The 12,949-nt window shown below is 39.8% G+C and overlaps 1 protein-coding gene across 1 annotated transcript in view; it reads right to left on the bottom strand.

Annotated features, from left to right (window-relative positions):
* The window catches only part of LOC101013172, an 83,522-nt gene that overhangs the window by 23,450 nt on the left and 47,123 nt on the right, over positions 1-12,949 (bottom strand). Inside the window, exon 5 of the mRNA XM_017949371.1 lies at positions 9,534-9,598. Coding sequence (XP_017804860.1) covers positions 9,534-9,598 — 65 coding nt within the window. The remainder of the gene's footprint in view (positions 1-9,533; positions 9,599-12,949) is intronic.

Below are 12,949 nucleotides of genomic sequence, written 5' to 3'. Positions count from 1 at the left end.
TTCCACTTATATATCCAGAAACATGCCTTGAAATCATATGTCCAAAATTTATATATAAATCTCTCTCTAAATAAATAAATATATATATGTGTGTGTGTGTGTGTGGGTGGGTGGGTGGGTGGGTGGGTGTGGGTGTGTCTCTGTCTTTCACACACACACATGTCACTTTTCTTATCTCCTCAGTCAAAGGCATCACCACCCACTTGTTTGAGACAGAAATCAAGGGAGCCAAACTTGCCCCCTCCCGCTGCTTCACCCAATTCAACAATATCTACTAATATTATCTCCAAACCTTCTCTCCAGCCCAATTTTTAACTCTGTTCAAATAAGGAAACTAAAGCTGAGAACGGTTTAAAAAAAAAAAAACTATACAATGTTACCCAACTAGGTGGTGGAGCCAACCCAGACACCCTTCAGTCTCCAAAACCCATGCATGAGATGACAGAATATCACCTCACTTAGGGGAATTTTACAGCCAACGATATCTCCAAGAAACACGGATAAGACTACCTCAGAACCCCAGGGAAAGACGCTTGGAATCATGTAAGGAAATGTCTTCCTCATGTAGCCCCAGTAAGGGCTGCCAAGTCACAAGTGACACAGCCCACAGTCCTGGCTCTAAAAGAAAACAGAATAATATTTCCAGCAGAGCTAGCCCAAAACATAACATCAACCTAAATTTTCCTCAGATAGAACACAAACTATACCTCCACATCAGGCTATGCCCAGAAATGAGGCGTTAGCACCAGGGAACTGTATGCTGTAAATACTTCCTTTTCTTTTTTTTATTTTTTATTTTTATTATACTTTCAGTTCTAGGGTACATGTGCACAACGTGCAGGTTTGTAACATATGTATACATGTGCCATGGTGGTGTGCTGCACCCATCAACTCGTCAGCACCCATCAACTGGTCATAAAATATTTCCTTTTCAAGAATGCAGTATCTTCAATTGTATACCTAAAGACCCTTTGGAAAACTATTAACTTTTCGTAAGCTAAACAAAAAGAAATTCATTCATCATGCTAATAATAGCATGGTGCATTTTTCTTGTCCAGAGGTTATGGAGGCTTTAGTTGAACTAGCTCTAGAACTAATAAAGAATCAGCAGAGATATAGAAATATCACCATCCTCTGCAAACACTGGCCCAGTTCCACCCGTATCCTCCCTTCTCAGACGCATTTCACTCACAACGTCAGTAACAGATGTCTAGAGACTCTAAAAAATTGTTCCAAAATTGGTTCTCTTGTGAAGAGATTATCTTCTTTCAACTTAAAAGTTCTTTGTAGGCTTTTGTTTAAATTATGAATGTGTCATATCTGATAATAATATGAGGATAAATATAATAGCTAGTGCTTTTTAGTACTTAATGTCAGGCACAAGCCTAAATATTTTACATACATATATAAGTGCATATATAGATATACATGTAGAAATTTAATCTTGACAACAAAAGTAAAATCAGGTGCTATTATTCCCTCCCCCTTTTTATAAAGAAGAAAACTTAGGCAGATAGAGGAGAAATACCTTAACCATTACCACATGCTTTGTAAGGTTGGGACAAATAAACACATCTAATTTTCAAATATATTAAGAACAATATTATGAATATTAATTCCTGTTTCCAAATAGATTACTCTTTTAAACACATCTCTACTACTTATCTAATGATATCTAGTTGTTATTAATGGATGAATTTTGTATCTAACAGGCTTGATTATTATTATGCATTTTAAATGTCATTCAGACACATATTAATAATGATCCATGTTTGTAGCCAGGCCCAATTATATGCTTTTTAAAGATCTTTATATTTTTCTTCATGATGTTCAACCCTCACTTTCTTATAAACACACAATTGGTTCTCAAATTTAAAACTATAAATGGGAGAAAATTGAGTTTATTTGCTTATTGTTTTCCCTTTTGGCTAGTAAAGGAAAAAATGTCATCAGATTTTGGCTAGCAAAGGAAAAGATGTCATCGGATTCCTGGATTGTTGTTCCCAGAGTTCCAGAAATGGGAGGCCTGGGGAAGGAGTTCCAGACTGAGAACTTCCAGCTGTGATGGTCATGGGTGCTGTTCGCCAAATATTTCAGTTCTCCCACAATGTTGGCTTGGTGGGGCCATCTAGCTGGTTTCTGGCCAGTTGCAAGAAAATGAAATGTGCTTCACTTCCAGACCAAATACTAATTATCAGTACAAGATTCTCAAAAGTTTGTTTTTTTAAAAAAACTTGTGGTATAGTGACATGGTTTGCCTATGTCCCCACCAAATCTCAACTTCAATTGTATCTCCCAGAATTCCCACCTGTTGTGGGAGGGACCCAGAGGGGGGTAACTGAATCATGAGGGCCGATCTTTCCTGTGCTATTCTCATGATAGTGAAATAAGTCTCATGAGATCTGATGGGTTTATCAGGGGTTTCCACTTTTGCTTCCTCCTCATTTTACTCTTGCCACTGCCATGTGCCTTTCACCTCCTGCCATGATTCTGAGGCCTCTCCAGCCATGTGGAACTGTAAGTTCAATTAAACATCTTTTTGTTCCCAGTTTCAGGTATGTCTTTATCAGCAGCATGAAAACGGACTAATACAATAAATTGGTACCAGTAGAGTGGGGCGTTGCTGAAAAGATACCCGAAAAAGTGGAAGTAACTTTGGAACTGGGTAACAGGCAGGGATTGGAACGGTTTGAAGGGCTCAAAAGAAGATAGGAAAATGTGGGAATGCTTAGAATTTCCTAGAGATTTGTTTAATGGCTTTGCCCAAATTGCCAATAGCGATATGGACAATAAAATTCAGGCTGAGGTGGTCTCAGATGGAGATGAGGAACTTGTTGGGAACTGGAGCAAAGGTGATTCTTGTTATGTTTTAGCAAAGAGACTGGTGGTATTTTGCCTCTGCCCTAGAGATTTGTGGAAATCTGAACTTGAGAGAGATGATTTAGGGTATCTGGTGGAAGAAATTTCTAAGCAGCAAAGCATTCAAGAAGTAACTTGAGTACTGTTAAAGGCATTCAGTTTTAAAAGGGAAACAGAGTTCAGAAAATTTGCAGCCTGACTATGCAATAGAAAAGAAAAACCCATTTTTGGGGGAGAAATTCAAACCAGCTACAGAAATTTGCGTAAGTAGCACGGGGCCTAATCCCAAAGACCATGGGGAAAATGTCTCCAGATCATGTCAGAGACCTTCATGGCAGCCCCTCCCATCACAGGCCCAGAGGCCCAGGAGGAAAAAGTGGTTTCATGGACTGGACCCAGGGTCCCTGTGCCATGGGCAGCCTAGGGATTTAGTGCTACAGCTGTGGCTGAAAGAGGCCAACGTATAGCTCAGGCTGTGGCATCAGAGGGTGGAAGCCCCAAGCCTTGGCAGCTACCACGTGGTGTTGACCCTGTGGGCACCCAGAAGTCAAGAATTGAGGTTTGGTAACCTCCACTTCCATTTCAGAAGATATATGGAAATGCCTGAATGCCCAGGCAAAAGTTTGCTGCTGGAGTGGGGCCCTCATGGAGAACCTCTGCTAGAGAAATGTGGGGTTAGAGCCCCCACAAACAGTCCCTAGGCACTGCCTAGTAGAGCTGTGAGAAGAGGGCCACCATCCTCCAGACCCCAGAATGGTAGATCCACCAATAGCTTACACTGTTCATCTGGAAAAGTCACAGACACTCAACATCAGCCCATAAAAGCAGATTGGAGGGAGGCTGTACCCTGCAAAGCCTCAGGGATGGAGCTGCCCAAGACCATGACAACCCACCTCTTGCATCAGCATAACCTGGATATGAGACCTAGAGTCAAAGGAGATCATTTCGGAGCTTCAAAGTTTGACTGCCTCGCTGGATCCCTGGACTTGCATGGGCCTTGTAACCCCTTTGCTTTGGCCAATTTCTCCATTTGGAACAGCTGTGTTTACCCAATACCTCTACCACCATTGTATCTAGGAAGTAACTAGCTTGCTTTGATTTTACAGGCTCATAGGCAGAAGGGACTTGCCTTGTCTCAGATGAGAATTTGGACTATGGACTTCTGGATTAATGCTGAAATGAGTTAAGACTTTGGGTGACTATTGAGAAGGCATGGTTGGTTTTGAAATGTGAGGACATGATATCTGGAGGGGCCGGGGTGAAATAACATGGTTTGGCTGTGTCCCCACCAAATCTCAACTTGAATTGTTTCTCCCAGAATTCCCACATGTTGAGGGAGGGACCCAAGGAGAGGTAATTAATTCATGGGGACTGGTCTTTCCCATGCTGTTCTCTTGATAGTGAAATAAGTCTCATGAGATCTGATGGGTTTAGCAGAGGTTTCTGCTTTTGCTTCTTCCTCATTTTTCTCTTGCTGCCACCATATAAGAAGTGCCTTTCGCCTCCCACCATGATTCTGAGGCCTTCTTAGCCATGCAGAACTGTAAGTCTGGTTAAACTTCTTTTTGTTCCCAGTTTTGGGTCTTTATCAGCAGCATGAAAACAGATTAATACATATAGCGACCAAAAAGTGGCAGTTCCATCAGTCGAAGTTCCTAAGTGACTTCAGTGAGCAGATCCCCTGCAGATGATTGATGGATATGTGCCATGAGTAAGAATAATTCTGTGTATTTTAAGCCAGTGAGACTTTGAGGTTGTTTGTTACCACAGCATAACTGGGTTTATCGTGACTGATTCAACCTCTTTCTGTTTACATTTGGGCTTGTATGATAGGCTCATTGTCAAACCTAGAAAGAAGCAAAGATTCAAATGGCAACAGAATAGTGTTCTTCTCCTAGAAAATGTTTCTAATAATTCCATTTGTCCTGTGTTAGGTCCATGTTTTTCCCTGGTGTGTCTTCATGCGTTGGATATCAGTGAAGGTGTTCATTGGAGAGACTGAGAAGATATGAATGTAAGGGAAAAAAGTAAACAAATGGAAATTTGTCAGTACTCACCAAAATAAACTTATCTTGAAAATTGCATAATAGACCATGAAGCAAGGGAAAGGCCATCTATTTTCAATACTGGTTTTCACTGGGTTTGTTTGTTTTGTTTTGTTTTATTTTGTTTTTGAAATGCAGTTTCGCTCTTGTTGCCCAGGCTGAAGTGCAATGGCACAATCTCGGCTCACTGCAGCCTCTGCCTCCCACGTTCAAGCAAATCTCCTGCCTCAGCCTCCCCAGTAGCTGGGATTACAGGTGCCCACCACCACACCTGGCTACTTTTTTATATTTTTAGTAGAGACAGGGTTTCACCATGTTGGCCAGGCTGGTCGCGAACTCCTGACCTCAGGTGATACATCCGCCTTGGCCTCTCAAACTGCTGGAATTACAGGCCTGAGCCACCGTGCCCTGCCTATCACTGAGTTTTTTTTTGTTTTTTGTTTGTTTGGTTTTTGTTTTTATTTTTGAGACAGGGTCTCACTCTATCGCCCAGGCTGGAGTGCAGTGGCACTATCTCAGCTCACTGCAGCCTCCACCTCGCAGGCTGAAGCAATCCTCCACCTCTGCCTCCTGAGTAGCTGAGACTCCAAGTGCCCACCACCACAGCTGGCTGATTTTTGTATTTTTTTGTAGATATGGGGTTTACACCATGTTGCCCAAACTGGTCTTGAACTGTTGAGCTCAAGCAATCTGCCCACCTTGGCCTCCCAAAGTGCTGAGATTACAGGTGTGAGCCACCACACCTGGCCAATACTATATCATTTTCTACAACTACATCTTTAAGTCTTCCTGAGTGTGGCCAGCAGAAATATCGTTTTGACTAGATGCTGCATCTACCTTTATTCTTTGGCTCAGAATATTTAATTAATTTTGATTAAAAATATGAGCTTTTGAAGATCACAATCATAATTGTTATATTCACCATATAATAGATATACAGGAACATGTACTTGTGTATCTAATCCATAGCACCTGAGTCTGTAAGCCAGGAGAATGTGAAGCCTCTTTTGGAAGATGGAACAAAATTATAACATACTGAAGAATACATAGCTCTGCTGAACAACTTATGAGTTAACTTCTGGAAAGAAATCAAGAGACAACCCCTGTAAAATTAATATTTTAAAAATAATATTTATTTTTATCAAAATAATTCACATACACTCAGAGGCAAATATTACTATTACTATCTTATAACAAAAGCAGCAGTTACCTATTTGGGGTCAGGTAGAGGTAAACTCAAAATAATATGCCATTTTATGGCAAGAGTAAGAAAAATGACTAAATCTAGATTAATCCCTAGTTTTGAGGACTAAGCTACTAGGTGAATGTCAGGTTCTTTAATTAAGATGGGGAAGACTGGTAAGAGCAGGATTTCCAGCAGAGAGGGAAAGCAAAGAATCGAGAATTCTAAATTGGACATAGAGATTTAGACATCAAAAGTGAGGATGTTTAGTAGACAATTTTATATACAATCTGGAGTTCAGGAGATGGGGCATGGGTAAAGTTACTGGTTTAGAGGTCACTTGGATGTAGATGATATTTAAAGATATTTGAATGATAGCAACTTAAGAGAAGAGAGGTTAAGAAAACTGAAGCTGACATCATTCAACGTGCAGCATTCAGGCCAAGGAAGAGAAGCCAGAAATGAAGACTGAGAACTGTGGCCAAGAAGATTGGCAGAAAGCCAGGAGAGGTGGTGACTCTGGAGTAAGCAGGGGTTCAAAAAGGAGACAACAGTCACCTGTGTCCATGCAGCTCACTGTTATACAAACCTAGCCGTCCTTTATTTTCCTGCCTCTAATCTATGTGGCAATTTTCACAGTTCCCCTCCAATTTCTCGCCACTGTGCTTTTGTTCCTATTATTCTTCTGCATTGGAATACCTCCTCATCTGTCAAAATGCTCTCTGTCCGCCGGGCGTGGTGGCTCACACCTGTAATCCCAGCACTTTGGGAGGCTGAGGCAGGCGAATCATGAGGTCAGGAGTTCAAGACCAGTCTGGCCAACATGGTGAAACCCCGTCTCTACTAAAAAATATATATATTTATATTTTATTTATATATAATATATAATACATATGTAATTTTATTTATATTTATATTGTATATTTTATATATATATACACACACACACACACAAAATAGCTGGACGTGGTGGCGGGTGCCTATAATCCGAGTTACTTGGGAGGCTGAAGCAGAAGAGTCGCTTGAACCCAGAATGCAAGATTGCACCACTGCACTCCAGCCCAAGCGACAGTGCAAGACTCTGTCTCAAAAAGAGAAAAGGAAAAAAAAATCTATCTATCCTTCAAGACCCATCAAGAATGCCATCAACTTTGTAACACATTTCCTAACTCCACAAATAAAATATACTCTCTTCCTCCGTACTATCTGATAGCCCATTGTATGCCAAATTTTATTCTGATTTGTACTGTAATTGTTTGTATTCTTTATTCATCCTCCCTGTATCCCAATATAGGCTCCCAAACCCCTCATATTGTAGCTGAGTGTCTGGTATGCAGTAGGTCCTCAATAAAAATTTTCACTGAATCAAATCCAAAACTATAGAACCCAAGCCAGAAAAAGTATCTTCAAAGGACAACCTCTTTTGTCCCTTTAGATTTCTGTCTGCCAGCACGTGGATCACCTGCACCCAAGCCCAAGAATTATTTACTCATATTCCTGGCCCTCTATAGAAAAATAGTGAAAGAGACCAATCACAGAAAACAAAGGTTTTTTTCAAGTTATCTTTTTTAAAAGACTGTGGCAAATAAAAACAAACAACAACAACAACAAAAAAAGAAACCAACCAACCTACCTATAGGAGAATGCTGGCAACACTACTTATCCTGCTTTGGCTGAGTATGTCCTGAGCTAATGGCTATTTAAAAAACCATTTAAACTAATCTTTCCCCCAGATCTTCATTATGAAAATGGCAAGTTGCAAAAGCCCAAAGGATGAAACAACTTTTGTTATCCCTGAACCTAAAACTAAGCTACAAAGACTGTCCTAATCCAAACCTTAGGTTAGAAGTCAAACAGCAGAATATTAAAAACCGCTAAGAGGTTTCTCACCACAAAAATATGGCATGCATATGAGGTGACAGATATCTTAGCTTGATTTAACCATTTTACAATGTATACATATATCAAAACATATATCATACTGTACACAATAAATACATAGAATTGTTATTAACTATACCTTAATAAAAATAAATAATTTTTTAAAAAATAAAGAGGCAGAGGCATCTGATAAATAATAAATATGAGTTTAATAATTTTAAAAAGTCAGGCAGGCCGGGCGTGGTGACTCACACCTGTAAATCTCAGCACTTTGGGAGGCCGAGGCGGGCAGATCACTTGAGGTCAGGAGTTCAAGACCAGCCTGGCCAATGTGGTGAAACCCCATCTCTACTAAAAAATACAAAAATAAGCCAGGCATGGTGGCAGGTGCCTGTAATCCCAGCTCCTTGGGAGGCAGATGCAGGAGAATTGCTTGAACACAGGAGGTGGAGGTTGCAGTGAGCTGAAACAGAGTGAGACTCTGTCTCAAGAAAAAAACAGCAGCAACAACAAATAAAATAAAATGAATAAAAATAAAAAGGCAGCAGAGCAGAAAGAACACAGGTTTCCACATAGGAAAGAGGTGGATTTGATTTTCAATCCTATCATTTGATATGTTTGTAATCCTAAACAAATTTGTCGGCTTTTTCGAGCCTCAGTTTTCTCACTAGAAAAATAAAAATAAGAATAAATCTCTTAAATAATTATTGAATTACTGAATTACTATGAAAAGAAGTGCCTCACACAAGGTAGGCTCATAATCAGTTATAACTATTTGTATTGTCACAAATCCTAAGAAATTGTTTGTGGCCTTTCAAGTATTGTCTGGTGATTATTTGTAGTCTGATTTAATAATATGTACTACCAACTGAGCACCTGCTATGTATCTTATGTGTTTTAGATTTGTAGACAAATGTTGCAGCGACTGAGAGCATGCACTCTGGCATCAAACTGCAGAGATTCACATTCCAGCTCCATCATATGGTAGCTGTGTGACCTTGAGAGAGTTACTTAACTTTGCTTCTTATGTCTGGATTCTTCATCTGTAAAACAGAAATTATAATAGTACCTCTCTCATAGGATTGTTGTGAGGATTAAATGAGATAGTGTGTATAAATTATCACCAGCTTATAGTGTGTGCACAGTAGATGCTAGCTAAGGTTATTATTATAATTTCTGTTTTACAGATTAGGACCCTCAGCCCTAAAGAGGGTCAGTAACTTATCCCAGGTCACACAGTTAGTTAGGAGTTTTTTTTTTTTTTTTTAATTCAAGGCTGCCTTATTGCAAAGCCTATGCTTTTTCACTAAACCATCTCTTTTTCTGTTACGTATGTCCTAGGTAAAAATCCTTATTTTTTCCTTCGATGGCTATAACAATTAGCTAGTGACAGTCTACAAGACATCAAGGAGGACCTAAGGAATAAAAGACAGCAACCAGGTCTAAAATGAATATATGTTACTATTTCTTCTTCATATGCACCATAGTAGTATACTGCATTTCCATTAGAAGTTACGTTAATAAGAAAATTTTTGAACGTTCTTGCTCCAAACATCAGTACATACTTGCATTCTCTTACACTGGGAAGAAAGAAATTGGTAGAAAGAAGTCATCTGGAAGGTAGCTCTGGCTATGAGTTGGAGGAAAAGGGAAGAAGGAGAGAGAAAAACAAGTTATCAATGGTACACATAGTCAGGGCTAAAACTTTATAAACCAAATAGAACTTCCATAGACCTAATGATCACTGAGAATTATCTGCCAAGCTGCTAGGTGAAACACGCTGAAAAACAGCCTGGGCCTATGGCGAACATGTTCAGCTTTATGATTTTCTTCATCCCCTCTTCTGTCTTGCATGATGTTGCCCCCAACTATCTTCTAAAACTAATCACTCTTTCATGGTCAATGGAAACTTAGAAACCTAGATTCTCAAACTTTTGCTAAAACAGCCCAGGTCTTCCTAGACATTTGTAGATAAATAACCTAGTGATAAAGAACATACATTCTGTTTAGGTCCATACTCCAGCTCTCCCCCATATTAATTGTGCGATAATCCCAACTGGTTGTTTTGTGCTAAGATTCCTACTTCCTGCACTTTCAGACTCATATACTCAGAGCCAGAAAACTTTTGAGAGTACAAGGTGATAACTACTGCAAATTCACAGAAGATTACATAAGTATAAATAATCAACCTAACCTCCCTCTTCCTCTAACATTTTCTCACAAAACTAAAGTTTGGAAACTCCTTTTCTTAATGCTGGCGCCAGTTCAACCACACTCTAGAAGGTATTGGTTTCATGAACTACAATGCGGAATCATCAAAATAAAGGGGCAGCATGAGAAAAAATGACAGCATGGGGCTTTGTGGTGTATAGATTTAGTTGCTTATACAAGAACCTGGGAGGGGGAACCCCCCAAAAGATTAGTCACTTCATTTTATGTTGCAGAACTCAATTCAGGTTAACAAAGTGTTGCCAACAAAGGAGATGAGAGAATGGCAGCATTCACTTGCTCTGGACTGAATAAACAAATGCGGGATTTGTGGGCTGACTAATGTCCTGGGATAAACCAGGCAGTCAGCCAAACTCTAGGAGTTTTGATGAAAAGACAGCAAGCCCACACTTTTCTTCATGAAGAGTGCTCTGTGGGAGTATTGATGTCCACATGGGCAGCCTGGGTCTTCAATTTGCCTTAAAGATTCGCCCTTATCCAGCCACAGGAAATTCTCAATGCCTCTGTAATTGAACACCTAGATCAAATGACAGAAGCTAAATTCCTTCTTCTTGAGAAGTGTTATCTGTCATGCATCTCTTCGTAGAAACATGTTATCATTGTCCTTTTTTAAAAACTACATTACTCTGAAAATATACAGTTAGGTCACCAAAATGTGACTCTAGCTTTTCGTTCATTCATTTCATTCACTGAGTACCTACTATGCTCTAGGGACCATGTAGGGCTCTATATATAGAACACTTAATGAGTCAGACATTGAAGCCCCCCAGCCAGCCTTAAAATTTCAAGGGCACTGACAAAAGTAATATAGTGTTTGTAATTTCATTTCTTGGTTGGGGGAAACTATTAAAATTTGCAATATTTTGGTGAAAGAGGCAATAAGTTTTTCAATTAAGGTCTTAATATAAGTTTGTAGGGAAGTCAGAAATGAGAATGTGGAGTTTCCTTTTATCTGGCCATCAGGATCCCCCACCATGCTGTGAGGACCACAGTCATCATTTAACCTCAGGCTAAAGTAGATTTTATTACAAACTGTGCAGCTAGTGAAATGTCAAGGGTTGTTTCACAGGATCTTAACTAACACAAGGAAAACGTCCTAGCAGCAGCTGATGCAAACTCCTGTAAATGTACACATCTAGTTTATCTATCCAGGTTATAAATAGACACAGTATATTCAGGTTGAAAACAAAATCCCTGGAGTGTTTCAATGTGAGTATAATATACCTAGAAGCAAAAACTTCACTGATATAAAGGATACATTTTATGAATCTCCACAAAAATCTCTGAACTTTTTATGAAATTTAGGGCCTTCTTAAGTAGTGTTTACTACATAGAGCTTTCATAGTTCCGATATGAATACCTACTCTCCATGATTTATCAACCCTTGAGAGTCCCAGTAGGATGCTGACAAGTTGCAAATTTAGAGAATTAGTTTTAAGAAACATTGTATATAACTGCCTTTGGAAGAAAATTCAGGTAGATTAGCAAAGATTTTAAGCAAGTCCTTTCACAAAAACCTGCAGAATTTCAAGGAGTCTGGGGTTTATGAAATCATCAAATCAATAGCAAGTTTAACATATTTATGTTAGTCTTATAAGCATAACTCTTTGGGAATAAAGGTATTACAAAAACAACGTTTGGAAAAGGAGGCTAGCTCTTGTTCAATTACTGTGAAGAGCAGAGAATTGAAAGAAAAAGCTACACACAAGTTGGAAAAGTGCTACTCGCGTTTAAAAAATAGAAAAAGAAAACCTGAGATTGGGAATGGATGATAAGCAAGTAGCAGAAGCAACAAAAAGTCTCTTTCATTTTCAGCTCAGGGGGCCTCTTAAAGGAGCAGGCTGAAATGTACAGCCCACAAACCAGAGGAAGGCCTGCACAGGAAGTGGAGTGGAAATTACAGTTGAATGGACTCTGAAACAGGATGAAGCCAGTCCATGTGAGGTTCATGAAAACCAAGTAGACAATATGAACATCCAAGTGTTTCCTTGTGTCATTAACTCAATATCACATTCTGATTTCAAACACCATGGAACCACAGTGAAAAACCTGCAAAAACAGTAGCCGTTTTTTCAAAACTTCTTTCTGCTGTTTGCTTGTCAGAGCCCATCAGACTCTTCCTTGAGCACTTTGCAGGGCACACACTGGATCCCACTGAGGTGAACTATTTGAAGGGTGATACCAGATTTCCCAGCAAAATTAGATAAGCAGATTGACATGACAAGAAGCATGAGGTAGCAAAAGGAGCTTCCCTAGACCGGGCCAGCGAATTAGGTGCCAAAAGCCTGAGGTGGTTATTAGCAAATGATTACCACCTCCAATTGTCTTAGTACAGACTTTTCACTGCCAGAAAACTGCTACAGCAGAAGCTAGCCAAAGCAATCACTGCTCCCCTAGGAAGCATTCACTGGGAGCTCTTGTTAACATCCCCACTGTTTGAAAGTGGCTAGACAGGACAGTGGCAGCAATTCCTGTTGTCAGTTAAGGAGAAATTGCCCAACGGGATTTTAACTGTTAACTGGATTTCAGCCATGCTGCTCCCAAATACTCCTTTCCTTCGGTTACCTTTCAGCTGGGACTTACTTGGCAGCCAAAGAAGTATTTCACTTCCACAGTCATCAGAGCAGTACAGAGGAAGAAAAACTGAAAAGCAGTCAGGACTCCCTGTCTCTATAGGTAATCAATTGCAAGGCCTCTGGCCAAGCCAGGCTGCTTTTCTGTGTTCCCTTCTCCTTTAACCATAAAACAGCAT

This window comes from Papio anubis, chromosome 13, assembly GCF_008728515.1.
Source record: "Papio anubis isolate 15944 chromosome 13, Panubis1.0, whole genome shotgun sequence".
In the NCBI taxonomy this organism is placed as follows: domain Eukaryota; kingdom Metazoa; phylum Chordata; class Mammalia; order Primates; family Cercopithecidae; genus Papio; species Papio anubis.
Note: the sequence above shows the minus strand (reverse complement) of the source record. Positions and strands in the feature narration are given on the sequence as shown.